At 42.3% G+C, this 13,734-nt stretch overlaps 1 protein-coding gene across 2 annotated transcripts in view; it reads right to left on the bottom strand.

Annotated features, from left to right (window-relative positions):
* Positions 1-13,351, bottom strand: part of SEPTIN7 (septin 7) — a 117,029-nt gene extending 103,678 nt beyond the window's left edge. The window contains exons 1-2 of one of the 2 annotated variants that reach the window (XM_041727479.1): positions 13,106-13,351; positions 11,521-11,522 (exon numbers count right to left, since the gene is read on the bottom strand). In XM_041727479.1, the coding sequence (XP_041583413.1) occupies positions 11,521-11,522; positions 13,106-13,166 (63 nt within the window). In that variant the 5' untranslated portion in view covers positions 13,167-13,351. The remainder of the gene's footprint in view (positions 1-11,520; positions 11,523-13,105) is intronic. The other variant, XM_041727478.1, reaches the window with a different exon arrangement.
* Positions 13,352-13,734: the final 383 nt, after the last annotated feature.

Genomic DNA, 13,734 nt, shown 5'->3' with positions numbered 1-13,734 from the left:
TCTCTGGACTCTTATCATGCAGACAGGTGATTCCCAATCTTGGCTGTAATCTGAAACACCTGAGGAGCTTGATAAAAACAGATACCTAGGCCTCAGCCTAGAAGTAGTGAATAAGAAACTTGCTGATAATTTGTTAAATGGAATCCACTAATGACTATACTTAGAACACCCATCCTTCAATTAAAAAACAATGGAATCTTCCAGTCCTACCCAAAAACTTTCAACAAAGATTCCAATCAAGAATGTTTCCATCAAGCACAGAACTCCTCTCTTACTCCCTGACCAGCACTAATATTGATGATGCATTTACCTCATATAACATCTTGCATTTGCATGTTTGTGGTACTATTTCTGCATTTCCTCCACACTGGCCAAATATTTAACTTTCAAGAAGTTAGGGGCTGCAACTTTTCAGCAAGTCTAAAATTATCCCTGAATTTAAAAAAAAAGACAAGAAAAATATTACATCTGTGTAATTATCATTTTAACAGCACAGCACCATGGTAAAACAGAAACTTAAGTATTTTTGGTGGTTTGGCTTGCTAGCTAAGTCAGTCATTCCAGTTATCTTTCTGGCTCACAGCTGAATTATCCATCTCATAACTCTTAGTTGTACTGTATTAGGCTGACTTTAATATTCTAACACGAATCCCAAGATAGGACTGACTACAGTTCTAGCTGGGATCACTAATTTCATCCCTTCATGCCAAGTTCTCAGGTCTCCAAACTTACACTAGAGAAATGTTTACCCAATTCACCCTTCTCAGCAAAGAGAAAACTAACAGACTACAGGCCCTCCTCTGAGCAACTATGGTCTTTGCAAATTATACAGTGTCTATATAAAGAATTTTTGTAGCTCTTTTCTATTTGCACACTATTTTATACATCCATTGAACAGGAATCATTTCCTTCTTTCTTTTTCACTCAGCATACCCATTCTACAGAACATAGCTGGGAACCAGAAATGGAAATCTAACTCAATGCTTAATTAACAGATAGCAGGCCTTCAATAAAGAAATGAGCCAAGAAATAAAAACTGAGCAACTAAAACACAGATTTGTAACAGAAAACTAGATAGCTACAAATTTCAAGGACAAAAGAAGGTAGGTACATCCATACGATCAGAAATATTTGAAAAGCTACATATATTGTTAAAAAATAAAAACCACTCATATTGCATTTTCCTAATGGCTCCACGACTCACAACATAAAACCAAATCTTCCTGATGGTTATTTTAACAAGTTCACTATACCCCACTGAAAGTAGGGAAGCTAATTAGTTTATACATAACAAATATCTCCCTACAGTAATATAAGAAATATAAATTAAAACAAGCTTAGGGTACTAACAAATCCCCCAGGAAAATAACAGGGGAAGGCAGAAGAGGTTTGTTTAAAAATATTGTTTCAAATATTTACAACACTAAACTATGAAACTACAAAATGTCTCAAAATAATAAAATGGTGGGCAGCCTGGGTGGCTCAGCGGTTTAGGCGCCTGCCTTTGGCCCAGGGCATGATCCTGGAGTCCCAGGATCAAGTCCCATGTCAGGCTCCCTGCATGGAGCCTGCTTCTCCCTCTGCCTGTGTCTCTGCCTCTGTCTTTCTCTCTGTCTCTCTCATGAATAAATAAATAAAATCTAAAAATAAATAAATAAGTAAATAAATAAAATAAAATGGCTACACCAGTTAGAATATCAACATTGGAATACCATATACATATTAAAATAACCTGCACGTAGATTAATATATCAAAAACTGTATTAAATATTAGATGAGTAATACCCTGGTTTTGCATAAAACTTAAGAGTTTACAGAGTACTTTTAGTTATATTACCTCAGAATACATAATCCATGCAAGAGGTTATCAACTCTGACTGTTCATCAAAATTACCTAAAATACTTAAAATGCAAATTTCTGAGCCCTACCTCACACCTAGTGAACTAATAAGCTTCCAAGTATGTTAAGCACCGGAAGGGTTTTCACCAATGTCTGACCAGGGTTAAGAACCACTAACCACTAATATACCACTAATTACAACCATGAAAAACATATGTAATTAAGAAAGAACACAAATTAACCTTCAGTGATTGAAATAATTTAATGGCTTTTCCCACCTCTTGGTTAATTTGTTTAAATTCATCATAAAAGCAACTATGTAGATCTATTAAAACTTCTTAAAATTAAAAATGGTTTGAAATGTTGACATTTTAAGGTATATTTATCACTGAAAAAAGATTTTCTTATTTAGACCATGTCACATCCCAGAATGCTACATCCTGGTTACTTTAGTAATAGCATAAACAAAAGCACTAAGATAAAATTACCATGAAGATTCCACCTCCTCTTACACAAATGATACTCAAGGCATTTACAGTATTGTCTAAAATTAACAACACATATCAAAATCTTCCTCAAAAAGAAAAGAATTCCAAAAAAAAAAAAAAAAAGAACTCCAATTACATTCTGTATGGACAATCTGAACATATAAGGATACAAAATGTTATTCATGTAAAGAAACACTAGCATTATCTGTAGTGTGAAAGAGCTACTGCTGTGAAATGTATCAGGAGACATTTTAAATAAGTAAACATCTTAGTATTACTTAAGATATTGGTGACCTCAGTCTGTTTAACTTTGAAGGACACTGAAGTTTCACACAAACCATTTTATTCCAAATTGTTTCAACTCTGTTCACCAAGCCACAAATGCCAAGTCTTAAAAAATAATACCTACAGGAGCACCTGAGTGATTCAGTCAATTTAGCATCCAACTTTTGATTTCAGCTCAGGTCATGATCTCTGGATTGTGAAACAGAGCCCTGTCAGGGTTCTGTGCTGACAATGGAGCCTGCTTAAGATTCTCCCTCTCCCTCTCCCTGTGCCCCTCCCCTTTACTCTTAAAAAAAAAAAAAAAAAAAAGTACCAACAGATTTACTAACCAAACTACAGTACAGGTTTTGTTCAATATGATAGCTTGAGTTAGTAAATGTAAAAATTCAAAGCACAAATGAATAAATTCACAATAATTTTAATTTTTTTATTTTCCATCCTAAAGATCTCTCCTAGTATTAAGACTACCAGACATGCATACTTAAATGGTCTCCAGGCCTCTCAATTTCATATTTTAAATAATCTATTTCGATATATGATACTGACTAATCACCCATTTACTCAGGTTCAGACACTCTGGATTCATTACTCCCCACAGACATCCCCTCACATACCACATACCTTACAATCATCCCCTATACTTCATACCCTTTGCCACGACCCTAGTTCTGTCCCTCATCTTTTAGTCCTAGGACTGCTATGTTAACCTCCCTCAATCAGTTGGCCCCACCTTGCTGTTCTATCTATACCTAATGGATTTATCATCATGATGTTTATGGTTACCATTCTTCTTCTTTTAAAATTCTTCAATAGAGATTTTTTTTTTTTTAATTCTGAGCACAGGACACCAGATCTTTGCTTACCTGTCTAGCCTCATAAACTACCATGAGTTCTCAGCCTAGAATAAGTATCCTTCCTCCTCCTCTGCCTAATCACTCCTATCTACCTTTAACGATTTACCTTTTCTAACTTAGAAATGGTATCCTGCTCTGTACTTTCACTGTATACTCTATATACCTTTAAAGCATATCACAAATTATTTACAAAGTAAATGCCAGGTGGAGAAAAGTGAACAAAATATAGTCCTTGACTTTAAGAAATTTAAAAATGAAGGCAGGAAAGTAGTCAATTGCCATATAGTTTGATAACTTTTTTTTTTAAGATTTATTCATTTCTTCTAGAGAGAGAGAGCATCAGAGGGAGGGGCAGGGAGAGGCAGAGAAAATCTCAAGTCAACTCAGGACTCAGCACAAAGCCCAACTCAGGGTCCAATCGCACTACCCTGAGACCATGAACCGAACAGAAACCAAGAACTGGACACTCAACTGACTACTCCACCCACGAGTCCCAGAACTTTTTTTTTTTTAAAGCTAACATCTGCTCAGTATGCCAGGCTAAGAACTTGCCACGTTATCATCTTATTTAATTCTCACTTAATTATCCAGTAACTTTATGACTCCCACTTATAGAGAAGGAAACAAAATTCTATTATTTGCCCAAGATTCAATTAAGATTTAGAAATGTGAATCCAGTTCTGACTCCAGAACATAAGCTCTTAAGCACCATGCCTTTTATTTTGACTGTCACAGCATTTAACTCAGTATCCCCCGTGTCCACCACACAGCACAAGGCACAAAACACATATTTGTTAAATGAATGAACTTGAGCACTGAAGTCCTAAGATAGTAATGACTTAACTTCCAAACTACCACTTTAGCTGATAATGTCTCGTGTCAAAAGGTTTCAACAGCTCTGAGATAACTAACACATGTGAAATAATCAATGTCCCAAGTTACTCACCATGTTATGGTTATTATAATAGCAAAATACTGAAAATGAATGTCTTACCAGAAAAGACATGTTAAATCAATGCCCACTTGTAATGGAATTATACAGCTGTATATAAGAATGCTCTTCGTGTACTGATATGGAATAATCCAAGATACACTGGGAAAAAAATTAAAAAGTGAGGAAGAATGTATATCTGATGCTACTATGCGTGGGGACAGGAGGAATATCTTTTTTGCTTGTGTATGTAAAAACCACCTTTAAAAGAAACATAAAAGAAACTGTTAAATAGGTTGCCTGAAAAGTAGGAAACTGGGTTACTTGGGAATAGGAGAAGAAAGATTTTACTACATATCTCTTTTTAACATTTTGAATTTTGAGTCAAGTGATTTTATTGCCTATTTGACAAATATAAACTCCTCCATAGAATAAAAGGCATTTTCAGAAATTAAATCACAAATACTATGTAACATCCATAGGCTGCAGGCCATAGCTTCCTTGATTGCTACTATTTTGCAGTGTCCGACACTTTGTTGGCAGTTAAGTATTTATTACATTAACAAAAATTTCAAATTGCCACTACAGGAATATTTCAAATATATTTTACAAAGTAAAACTGGAAAAAAAATAGTTTTAATTTTTCCAAAAAACAAACAGGGCCTTATCCCAAGTCTACTGTTTATGAAACTCTGGAAGACTACTACAATCTGTATGCTTTTAAAAGTACCAAGATAATCATTTTACTATTGTTTCATGTTTCCTTCACATTTCAAATCCTTCACAATTAAAGAATTAGGAGGAAAAGTCTTTAAAAACTTCCAGGGCAGCCTGGGTGGCTCAATGGTTTAGCACCGCCTTCTGCCCAGGGCCTAATCCTGGAGACCAGGGATCGAGCCCCACGTCAGGCTCCCCGCATGGAGCCTGCTTCTCCCTCTGCCTGTGTCTCTGCCTCTCTCTCTTTCTCTGTGTCTCTCATGAATAAATAAAATCTAAAAAATAAAAAATAAAAATATCCAGAAAAAAAACACTTTAAATGAGTTGACTACATGTAAATTATACCTCAATGAAGAGGTTCTCTCTTAAAAAAAATTTTTTTAGGGACGCCCAGGTGGCTCAGCGGTTAAGCATCTGCCTTTGGCTCAGGGTGTGATCCCTAAGTCCCAAGACTGAGTCCCGCATCAGGCTTCCTGCATGGAGCCTACTTCTCTCTGCCTGTCTCTCTGCCTCTCTGTGTCTCTCATGAATAAATAAATAAAATCTAAAATAAAATAAAATAAATAAATGAAATTTTTAAGCTCATCTATGGATATTAGAAATCTGATCAACGGTTACCTGGGAGCAGGAGGGGGATAACTGCACAGGGGCACAAGAAAATCTGGGGTGACAGAAATGTTCTTTATCTTTTTTTAAAAAATATTTATTTATTTGGGGCAGGTGATAGGGGGAGAGCTCTGGCATGCTTGCAAGGGGAGGCAGGTGTAAGGGGATAAGGGGAGGCAGGGGGCAGCCCCGGTGGCTCAATGGTTTAGTGCCGTCTTCAGTCTAGGGTGTGATCCTAGAGACCCAGGATCGAGTCCCACATTGGGCTCCCTGCATGAAGCCTGCTTCTCCCTCTGCCTGTGTCTCTGCCCCTCTCTCTCTCTCTCTAATAAATAAATAAAATCTTTAAAAAAAAATAATAATAAGGGGAAGGCAGGGAGTTAGAGGCAGAGAATCTCAAGCAGACTCCCTGCTGAGTACAGAGCCCTATGCAGGGCTTGATCTCACAACCCCCGAGATCTTGACATGAGCCAAAACTCAAGAGTCCACCCAGATGCCCCAGTAATGTTCTTTATCTTGAATAAAATCTACAAAGTGTAAGTATCTGTCAAAATTCGTTGAGCTCAACATTTTGTGAACTGAAACTCTGCATCTTTGTGGGTGGAGTTTGTTGGATATAATCAATTTCAACATGTGATATTTTTTTTTTTACATTGACCCTTTGTTAGAATGTGACTAAAAAATAGTAATGTATTTTACTCTCCTATCACTTCAGAAAATTCATTTATTCCTAGTAGGTGTGTGAAGCCATGTGGCTGATTGTTTCTGCATCAAAGATATGAGATGCTTTCTGGATTTGATGGGACTCATGCATACCTAATTTTCCATAGAACATGAAGGAGAGTATGAAAAGAACATCTAAATTGAGATGCTGTTTATGGTTACAATACTGATGTCATTTACCATGAAAGAGGTGGTCAGAACATCATTCTTCTCCATGCATGAAAACTAAAGAACTTCCTAAGAAATACAAGGCTTTATTATTTGCTCTTTAAGGAAAAAGAGCTGGCAGTCCTATAAGCTACTGACAAATCTTCATTAGAGCAACCAGTAGAGTGAGTAGACAGTATGAGTTGAAGTGGTTAAAATGAAGAAATCCTGAAGATATCAGAAAGAGGATTGCTAACTCTTCCCTACAATGCATTTCACTTGAACACACACATTTCTTAAGATTGAACTCAGGCCTGAAATGGATGATCATCACTGTTTGCACATCATGATATCAATACATGAAGCTTTTCAATACTTGTCTTCTGTATTTTAAGAATGATAACGGAGTAGATTTGAAATGTATAACTTAGTCTATGTGTGAACTTAATATATTTTAATAAAATATGATTTTTCATGTTAAAAAACTGTATGAAAACTGTATATGAATGAAAGCTGTACCTCAATAAAGTTACTTAATTTGGAAAGCATTTAAAAGTGCAGTTTCCTGGGCCCCTTTCAGAAACTGTGAATCATGGCATGTGTGGTAGGAACTAATTAATCTGTATTTTTTTTAAGATTTTATTTATTTGGGATCCCTGGGTGGCGCGGCGGTTTGGTGCCTGCCTTTGGCCCAGGGCGCGATCCTAGAGACCCCGGATGGAATCCCACATTGGGCTCCCGGTGCATGGAGCCTGCTTCTCCCTCTGCCTGTGTCTCTGCCACTCTCTCTCTCTCTGTGTCTCTCATTAATAAATAAATAAAAAATTTTTTAAATTTAATTTATTTATTTATGATAGTCACACAGAGAAGAGAGAGAGAGAGAGAGAGAGAGAGGCAGAGACACAGGCAGAGGGAGAAGCAGGCTCCACGCAAGGAGCCCAACATGGGACTCAATCCTGGGTCTCCAGGATCAGGCCCTGGGCTGAAGGTGATGCTAAATTGCTGAGCCACCCGGGCTGCCCTTAATCTGCATTTTTAACAAGAGACTGTGTTGACCCTCATTCACAAGGTTTATCAATTATACTTGGGAAAATACTGACCTAGCATATTGTTATGTACCCAGTAATTACTGACCACATTTTACAAAAAGCCATGAATTAAATGATAAACTTACTAACACACACACACACACACACACAAGCTACCCAGGTGATTCTGATCCCCAAGTTAGGGAAATATGGTAAGAGCTCCAGAAGGAAGAATTATGGACTAGATAGTTAAGGAAGACTTCCTTCTTCTCCAACTCCTATAATCTTTCAAAGGCTTCACCAACACTTGGCACAGTAGTTCTCAATTTGGGTGATTCTCTCCCCTCCACTCCCACCCCGTGACATCTGACAAGGTTTGCATTTTTTTTGTCACTACTGGAGAAGTGTTATTGGCATCTAGTAAGTAGCTAGAGGCCAGGGATGCTGGTAAACATAGTACAATGCGAAGGAGAGCACCTCAAAGAAATAAAAATCCAAATTACAATAGTGCCAAGTTTTGAGAAATTCTCATCTGGAGCCTTGCCTCTCAAATGAAGCTACCGAAAGTATGGAGTTGTGGTCCCCAAAGTAAACAGAACAGAATTAATGTGTCACCTCTTGTCAGGAGAATCAATTTTTACTTCCAGATTGGTGGGGTAGGAAGAAGGAGAAATCCTCTTTATACTGCATGTAAGACAAACAAATAAAACACATGTCACATGAATAACTAAGATTTTTTTTTTTTTAATTCAAAATAATGTGAACAGGAGCAACTTCAGGCTTTACTCCCCAACCTCAGGGGATACTTATTTACTTTCCTAAGCCTACAAATACCTTTGAAGTTAAGAAATACTCGCCTAAATAAAGTACATAAACTTTAGAATGACAGGCAAAAACTCATCTTTAGCTTTATTTAGATTTGTAGGGGGATCCCTGGGTGGCGCAGCGGTTTGGTGCCTGCCTTTGGCCCAGGGTGCGATCCTGGAGACCCGGGATCAAATCCCACGTCGGGCTGCCGGCGCATGGAGCCTGCTTCTCCCTCTGCCTATGTCTCTGCCTCTCTCTCTCTCTCTCTCTCTCTCTCTCTCTGTGTGACTATCATAAATAAATTTTAAAAATTTTTAAAAAAAGAAGGAATCGACTTTGTTGACACCTTGATCTTGGACTCTAGCCTCCAGAACTGTGAGACAATAAATTTAAAAAAAAAAAGATTTGTAGAGCTATTTCTTACTGCAGCATAGCCTAACCCAGTGTTATTTAAAGTGTGGTCTGTGGACCAGTAAGCCAGTCTGAACTGTTTACTGGTTTATATCAGCAAAGTATAGAAACTGAAAGCACAGAAATGAAAACTTTTATAGCAAAATAACTTTATCTCTTGGATTGAATAAAAAACGAGGACTTTATTCCCCCTTTTAGAATTTCATCTTCATTTTTTAAAATCTTGCAGAACTTTTCACAACACTATCAGTCAACAGTGGATTGGATTTTATTTTATTTTTAAGATTTATTTATTTATTTATGATAGAGAGAGAGAGAAAAGCAGAGACACAGGAGGAGAGAGAAGCAGGCTCCAGGCCAGGAGCCCGATGCGGGACTTGATCCCGGGACTCCAGGATCCCGTCCTGGGCCAAAGCCAGGCGCTAAACCACTGAGCCACCCAGGGATCCCAACAGTGGATTGGATTTTAAAAGAAAAAGGAAAGAAAAGTCCTTCATCAGTTTGAAAAGCAGTAACCTAACTGTATCCTGATACCTCTAGTAATTGGCAATGCCAGGATTTAAACCCGCATCTGCCTGACACCAAAGCCCATATTCTTAACCATTATACTATATTTGTCTCTTATTACTTTGAACTCAAATCCCTGTACGTAATCCCTAGCTCTGGAGAGCTGGACTGCACCAGGCACAAATCAAAAGGACTTTCTGTATGTGTGGCCTAAAGCATTCAACATGGAAAGCAAACCAAGCTGCCTCCTTGGCCCTCTTTCCCCAGGCTCATGCCCAAAACTTGGCTCTCTTAATTTCTGATGATGCAAATAGAAAAGACAAAAATATATATATTTCTCCTCCAGGCCTAGAGCAGAGTCACTGAACAATACTATCTTCTTTAGGGACTATCCTGGTTTCTATGATGACCTCCTCTCAAGGAGGAGTAGGTCCCAGTCCTCTCCAACCACACTCCATGTATAGAGTACAGAATAAATGAATCCAAGATAAGAAAAAGCCACATGGACTTAAAAGCATTTAATAAAGTCTTGACCCATCCATACTGTACATCCCCCCACCTGTTTTCCTATTTTTGAACACAATTCTTTTTTTTTTTTTTTTAAGATTTCATTTATTCATGAGACAGGACAGAGAGAGAAGCAGAGACATTGGCAGAGGGAGAAGCAGGCTCTTCGCAGGGAGCCCAATGTGAGACTCGATCCCAGGACCCCGGGATGACGACCTGAGTCAAAGGCAGATGCTCAACTGCAGAGCCACCCAGGTGTCCCTTTGACCACAATTCTTAATAAAAATGTTATAACCCAACCCCCAAAATTCATACTAAGTGCAGTATGTTGCTATTTTCTCTTTCCTTCCTACTTTTTAAAAATTATTAGAAGTCGACAAAATTGATTTCAAGACCCACTAATAGGGCTTAATCCGCAGGTTGTGAAAACACCGCTGTAGAGACCAACACTCTACAGTTAACAGTATGCTCTCAACTAGCAAGCCTAACCCATAATCATGCTACCTTAAAATTCTACTTCTCAAAAACATTTCTTTTTCCTACATCAGTTTCACGGTGCAATAAACCTAATGTCATTTGCAGCCCAAATTTAGTTGGGGGGGGGGGAACCTATACACATTTTAAAGAGTTCATTTTGTCTCAAAATTCAGCAAAATTCATAAATGTTAAAAAGCTTTACACCTCTAATCAAAAATTGACGAGAGTGTATTGGCTCAAAATGTGAGACATGATTCTCAGTTGGTAATTTAGTCATAGAGCAGTACTCTACTGGCAGTTCCCAGAATAGAATCTATAGTGAATATGTGTTTCATCAAATTATGAGAAGTCTGAAACCAACCTGCTCTACCACTATCTTCACTCTGACTGGTCGATGGCATCTGGCCACTCCCCCATTCTTGAGACCTTGGAAACCACAGATCTAATTCTTCCTACTACCCACGCTTGTATGCGGGTCTGTGTTTTTGTCATTATGTCTCTACAGTTGTTCTAAGGTCTGTCAGGAGTCCTACTTTGGGTTAGACTAGACTGGAAGTTCTGGTGTAAACATATTAAGATCATTTCTACGAAAAAAAAATGCACAAATGCAAACAACCCATTTTACACCAAGCCTTTGAAACATGATCTATTGATAACACTACGTTCCATGTAGTTAACGTACTAAAAATCTTATCTCCAGATCAAAACCAGAAATTCTTAACTAAGTCACAAAAATATAATACCCTTTCTGTAAATTAAAATCCACTTGACATAAACACAAAATAAATCTCTATCATCAGTTATGATCTTCAAATCTGTAAGCTTAAGAGGGTGTGTGATATTTTTTAATAACTATTAAGAAGACTTGGCTGGGATCCCTGGGTGGCCCAGCGGTTTGGCGCCTGCCTTTGGCCCGGGGCACGATCCTGGAGACCCGGGATCGAATCCCACATCGGGCTCCCGGTGCATGGAGCCTGCTTCTCCCTCTGCCTGTGTCTGTGCCTCTCTCTCTCTCTCTGTGTGACTATCATAAATAAATAAAAATTAAAAAAAAAAAAAGAAGAAGACTTGGCTCCACCACGTTGTCCCATCACAGAAAGACACACTACTACTATACAGACCATCTAAGCGGCTTCCACATTTATTTCATAGCTGCACTCAACCCTATCTCCTCTGGCCCCACCCACTGAACAGCTGGGTGGGATGAAAGATGGTTTCCTGCCCTCCCCCTGCCCCTTCACTTGCTATTTGGAGGAATAACCAGATTAGAAATCGTTTTTATCCTGCTAAGGCACCATCCTTTGGTCTACTGGGATTCCATAAATTTCATCCACACCTGTACACTTAATACCTAAAAAAGTTTCCTCTTCAACTTGCTTCAATACTTGGGGAGGAGGAGACGACAACTGACTCTACGCATCACGTAAATATGTGTCTATAAAAAAAAAATTTTTAAAAAGGTAAAATGCTTTCCGATCTAGATTATCTGTTCATTTAGGTTCTCGAGGGCAGTCGGGAAAGTACTCTTCCATTCCATCAAGATAGCACAGCCCAAACAACTCCTAAAGTTCAACTATAACCGTAAACTCGCTGGAATCGGCTACTTCAGTAATCAAGCCAACACCTGGACGCCACAAATCCTTTCCCTACGCTATATTTAAAAAAAAAAAAAAAAGGAAAAAAAAAAGAAAAAGAAAAAAACCCACACACACACACCAAGCAGACTTGAAACCGTGCACTCCCAAAACCTGACTTAGCAAATGGAAACGTGTCAGAAACCTCTCGGTTGCTTTATTTCCTTACTATACGCACCGTAGGCAATGGAACTCAGGAGTGGAAAATGTGAATGAAACGGCCTTGTTCTTTTTCCAATACGTGGGGGAGGAAAGGAAATGCAAGGGCTTCTGGAGAGAAGAACTGAGAACACTGAAATACGTTCAAGGATCAACGTCCTTCAACATCCCCGGTCCTTGCAACTCCCTCCCTTTGCCAGCGACCCTCCCCACCCTTTCCAGGCCTGGGGGCGCGGGGTCCGGGGGTCCGGGGGAAGCCCTCCCCAGGCGTTCTCTCGCCCCTTTTTCCTAAAAATCAAGCCCAAAGCAGCGCCTTGGGTCTCCGCGCTGCAGCCTCGCCCGCCATCCACCGGCCTGCGGGGCCGCGCCTGGGGAAAGGAAACCCCGAGGGGCGAGGAGGAGGCGCAGCAGCCGCAGCAGCAGCAGCAGCGAGGAGGCGACGCGGCCGCTGGAGCCTCTGCAGCCGCCGCCGCCGCTCCAGCCTGGTGCATCCTCCTTCCTCCCTCCCGCCGCCGCCGCCGCCGCCGCCGCCCGGGCGCGCACACACGTCCCCACCCTCCTCGCCAGGCCCGCTCCGCTCCCCACGAGCCGAGCCGAGCCGAGCCGCGCCGCGCCGCGGGGGCAGCAGCCGCCGGCCGGAGGAGACAGGGCCGCGGGCGGCGGCGGGCCGGGCCGGGCCGGGCCGGGCGGGGGCGGCGGGGGGCGGGCGAGGCCGCGGCTCACGTCCCCCCGCTCCCGCGCAGGAAACGCCGCCGCCTCGGCTCTCCCCGCATCAATTCAAACTGTCACCGCCGCCCCCTCCCCTCCCCCCGGGCCGCCGCCGCCGCCGCCGCGCCCCGGGCCCGCCGCGGCCCACCCCGCCTCCGCCAGCTCCCCGCACCGCCGCAGGGCGTTCCCCCGGCCGGGCCCCGCGGCGCGACCCCCCGCCCGGCCCCGAGCCCGGCGCCGCCGACCCGGAGCCGGCGGCCCGAAGCTGAGACTCACCCATGGTGCTGCTGTTGACGCTCCTCTCCTCAGCAGCAGCGGATCTCGCACTGACCGACATCCCCTCCCCCCGCCGCGACCAGCCCGGGCGCAGCGCAGCCCGCCGATTCTCCAAAGCCGCCTACGCCGGTTCCGCGGCGCAGCCGCCCCGCGTCGCGGCCCCGCTTACGCAGGCGACAGCGGGCGGACTCCTCCACTGGCTCGCGCCCGACTCCCGCTCCCTCCGCCGCCCCCGCCCCCGCCCCTGCCCCCTCCCCCTCCGACGAGGCTTCCGGGCCCAGCCAACGCCAGCGCCGCTCTCGCGAGATCACTCCCGCCCGGCCCCGCCGACTCTCTCCATTTCGAACATGACTTCATCGGCATCGGCGCTCTTTCGCTGCCCGGGTTTAGCCGCCATGTTTAAACCGGCGGGGTTCGGCCCCCCTCCGCGGGGGGGTGGCGGGGGGGCGTGGGTAGTCAGGCCTTTACGCGTGTTTCTTCGACACTGCTTCTGAGGTTAAAGCGCGTTCGGTGTGTGGGTGAAAAGCCTGGGGACGAGGAGAGGGAGTGGCCGGTGGGCGCCGAGGGTGGGGTTTTGCCCGAATTAAAGATGGCGCCCGCGAGTGCCGCCCCGCGCGACTGCGCGCCGG

The sequence above is a fragment of the Vulpes lagopus genome, chromosome 13 (assembly GCF_018345385.1).
Source record: "Vulpes lagopus strain Blue_001 chromosome 13, ASM1834538v1, whole genome shotgun sequence".
NCBI lineage: Eukaryota > Metazoa > Chordata > Mammalia > Carnivora > Canidae > Vulpes > Vulpes lagopus.
The sequence above is the reverse complement of the archived record's forward strand: the minus strand, read 5'-3'. Positions and strand labels throughout refer to the sequence as shown.